At 54.7% G+C, this 2,642-nt stretch overlaps 1 protein-coding gene across 1 annotated transcript in view; it reads right to left on the reverse strand.

Annotated features, from left to right (window-relative positions):
- VTI1B (vesicle transport through interaction with t-SNAREs 1B) overlaps positions 1–1,485 on the reverse strand; it is a 24,803-nt gene extending 23,318 nt beyond the window's left edge. Inside the window, exon 1 of the mRNA XM_006021397.3 lies at positions 1,060–1,485. Coding sequence (XP_006021459.1) covers positions 1,060–1,174 — 115 coding nt within the window. The 5' untranslated portion in view covers positions 1,175–1,485. The remainder of the gene's footprint in view (positions 1–1,059) is intronic.
- Positions 1,486–2,642: the final 1,157 nt, after the last annotated feature.

Consider the following 2,642-nt stretch of genomic DNA (forward strand, 5'->3'; position numbering starts at 1 on the left):
CCCAGATTTGCGCACAGTGGCGGGAGCTGCCCCCCCTCGTTGCGCCTCCGTCCCACATCCCACCCCAGCTGGGCAGTGCCTGCTCCTGCCCCACTCCCTCCCTCACCGAGGGGGCCTTGATCTACCCCTGCCATGCCCCTTCCCTCCCCCTCCCCTTCCACCCCACAGACTTACCAGCTGGACCTTGCTCCCCAAACTGCTAGGCTGCATGTCAGCAATCTGATCTGCATCAGTCAATATAGCTGGTTAACAATTGACCATTGGTATCAGCCAAAAAAATCTTTATCATTGCACCCCTACTGACAATGGACTTGGTAGTATCTGAAATCCTAAGGAGACAGCCTGGAACAGAGGATGCTCACGGGTTCTAGTGCGACACGTGGTGTTCAGAATGATCGAGTTCTGCCTGCTCAGTCGACGCGGGCTTTGAAACAACTGAGTTCTGGCTCAATTGATAGGATTTGGCTAGTTTGACCTGGAACACGAACAATATTAACAAAAAACTTCCCAAGAGCACCTTGGGTTTTGCATATGCTGCCTCAGTGAGCTGCCTCAAAAGTTATTGGACATTTTGAACACTTTTACTACTGTTGAGTGTATATCATACAAGGGTTGAAATGATGGCACAAATACAGTAATGCCTGCACACCCACAGGGTCGCCAACTCTGTTTGAATCTATTCCGTGAGGTTTCACGTAAGGACTTTAATTACAGCGTGCAGATTTACATCAGCAAGGCAAATTCACATTACTGTTACATTTTAAAAGCCCACTGCACTACTGTATTTAACATTTATTTTAAAGAGTGCCCCATCATTTACCCCCTGGGCGACTCCCAGCAGTCTCCTGGAGATTCACAGATAATTCCTGGGATCCAGGGCAATCCTGGAGGGGTGGCACTGGCACCCTACACACGCGGCTACACTGAGAGGTGCTCGGCCGCTGTGGCGGGCACCCCGATGGGCAGTGCCGGGGCCGCACCCGGCCCGGATCCAGCGGCAAAGTGGAAGGGGCCGGGGCCGCGCCTGCAGCTCCCCCGACCCCGGCCGCACTCACTCACCGGCCAAGCCGCCCCGTAGGCGCTCGGGGAGGACGCGCAGCTGCCCGTGCAGCTCCCGGAAGATCTCGTGCAGCCGCTCCAGGTGCTCGGAGGAGCCCGGGCCCCGCGCTGCCATGACGGTGGGGACAGCGGCGGCCCCAGCCCCCCGCCCAGGTCCTGCCGCCCGCTCCGCGCCGCTACTTCCGGGATGTGTGAGAGGGGGCCTCCCGCTCTGTCTCGCGAAGGGGGTGCCCAAATCGGCGCCTGACCAAAAAAAAAAAAAGAAGGAAAAAAAAAAAAAAAAAAGCTCCGTCCGGAGCAAGCTGAAGGCAGGCTCCAGCTGCCTGTCGAGGAAGGGTCGGGGGGAGATATTCGGGAGGTCCAACTTTGCTCCCGACGGTGACTAACGGATCAAGCGCGCACTTACGTCCCCTTAGAGGGCATCATCAGGACCACGGGGCGCGCAGGGCATGCTGGGAATTATAGGCCGGCGTAGGGACAGTCATAAGGCGGTCACGGGAGTGCCGGGCTAGTGCGGACGGCGGGGTGGTTATGTGCGCATGCGCTCAGATGACTCCAGCCAGGTGTCCAATCTCCTTTTAAGCACCTCCAGGAAAGGGGACAGCACCACCTCTCTTGGAGCTTATTCCATATTTTGGCAACCCTCACTATAAAGGTTTTATTTCCTGATGTCCAATCTGAATTTGCTGTCTTCCAGTTTGTGGCCATTATTTCTAGTTACCCTGACAGCTGCCCTGGTAAACATTGTATCCCCTATTTCTTGCTACCCCCCACCCCATGAGTTCGTAGGCGCCCATGCAATTACCTCTCAGCCTCCTTTTGGGGAGGCTGAAGAGGTTCAGTTCTCCCAGTCCGTCCATTTAGGGGGTTTCTGTAGGCCTTTAACCAGATGAGTGGCCCTCCTCTGAGCCCTCTCCAGGCCATCCGCATCCTTCCTGAAGTGTGGTGCCCAAAACTGGATACAGTACTCCAGCTGTGGCCTGACCAGTGTCGCATAGAGGGGAAGGATCACCTCCCTAGACCTGTTGTGATGCACCTACTTATGCGAGACAGGGTGCGGTTAGCTTTACTTACTATCTCATCACACTGGTGACTCATGTTCATTTTGGAGTCGACTACGACTCCGCGATCCCTTTCTGCAGGTGTGCTACTGACACTTATCCTTGTTAAACTGCATCCTATTCTGTTCGGTCCATTTCCCCAGCCTGTCCAAATCAGCCTGGATTCACTCCGTGCCGTGTAGTTTGTGTACATCAGGCACAAAGGGAGACGATCCCGATGGGAGGAAAAAGAGGGAAAGGGGCCAGGAGGCTTCCTTGGTTGACCAGAGAAATCCAGGGCAGCCTAAGGGCCAAAAGGGGAGCACATAAAAAGTGGAAACGGGGAGAGATCACCAAAGATGAATATGCCTCCTCTGCTCGCGCTTGTAGGGAGGCAGTTAGACGGGCCAAAGCTGCCATGGAGCTGAGGATGGCATCCCAAGTAAAGGACAACAAGAAATTGTTTTTTAGATATATAGGGAGTAAAAGGAAGGCCCAGGGAGGAATAGGACCCCTGCTAAATGGGCAGAAACAATTGGTGAC

This window comes from Alligator sinensis, unplaced genomic scaffold (assembly GCF_000455745.1).
Source record: "Alligator sinensis unplaced genomic scaffold, ASM45574v1 scaffold768_5, whole genome shotgun sequence".
Lineage (NCBI taxonomy): Eukaryota > Metazoa > Chordata > Crocodylia > Alligatoridae > Alligator > Alligator sinensis.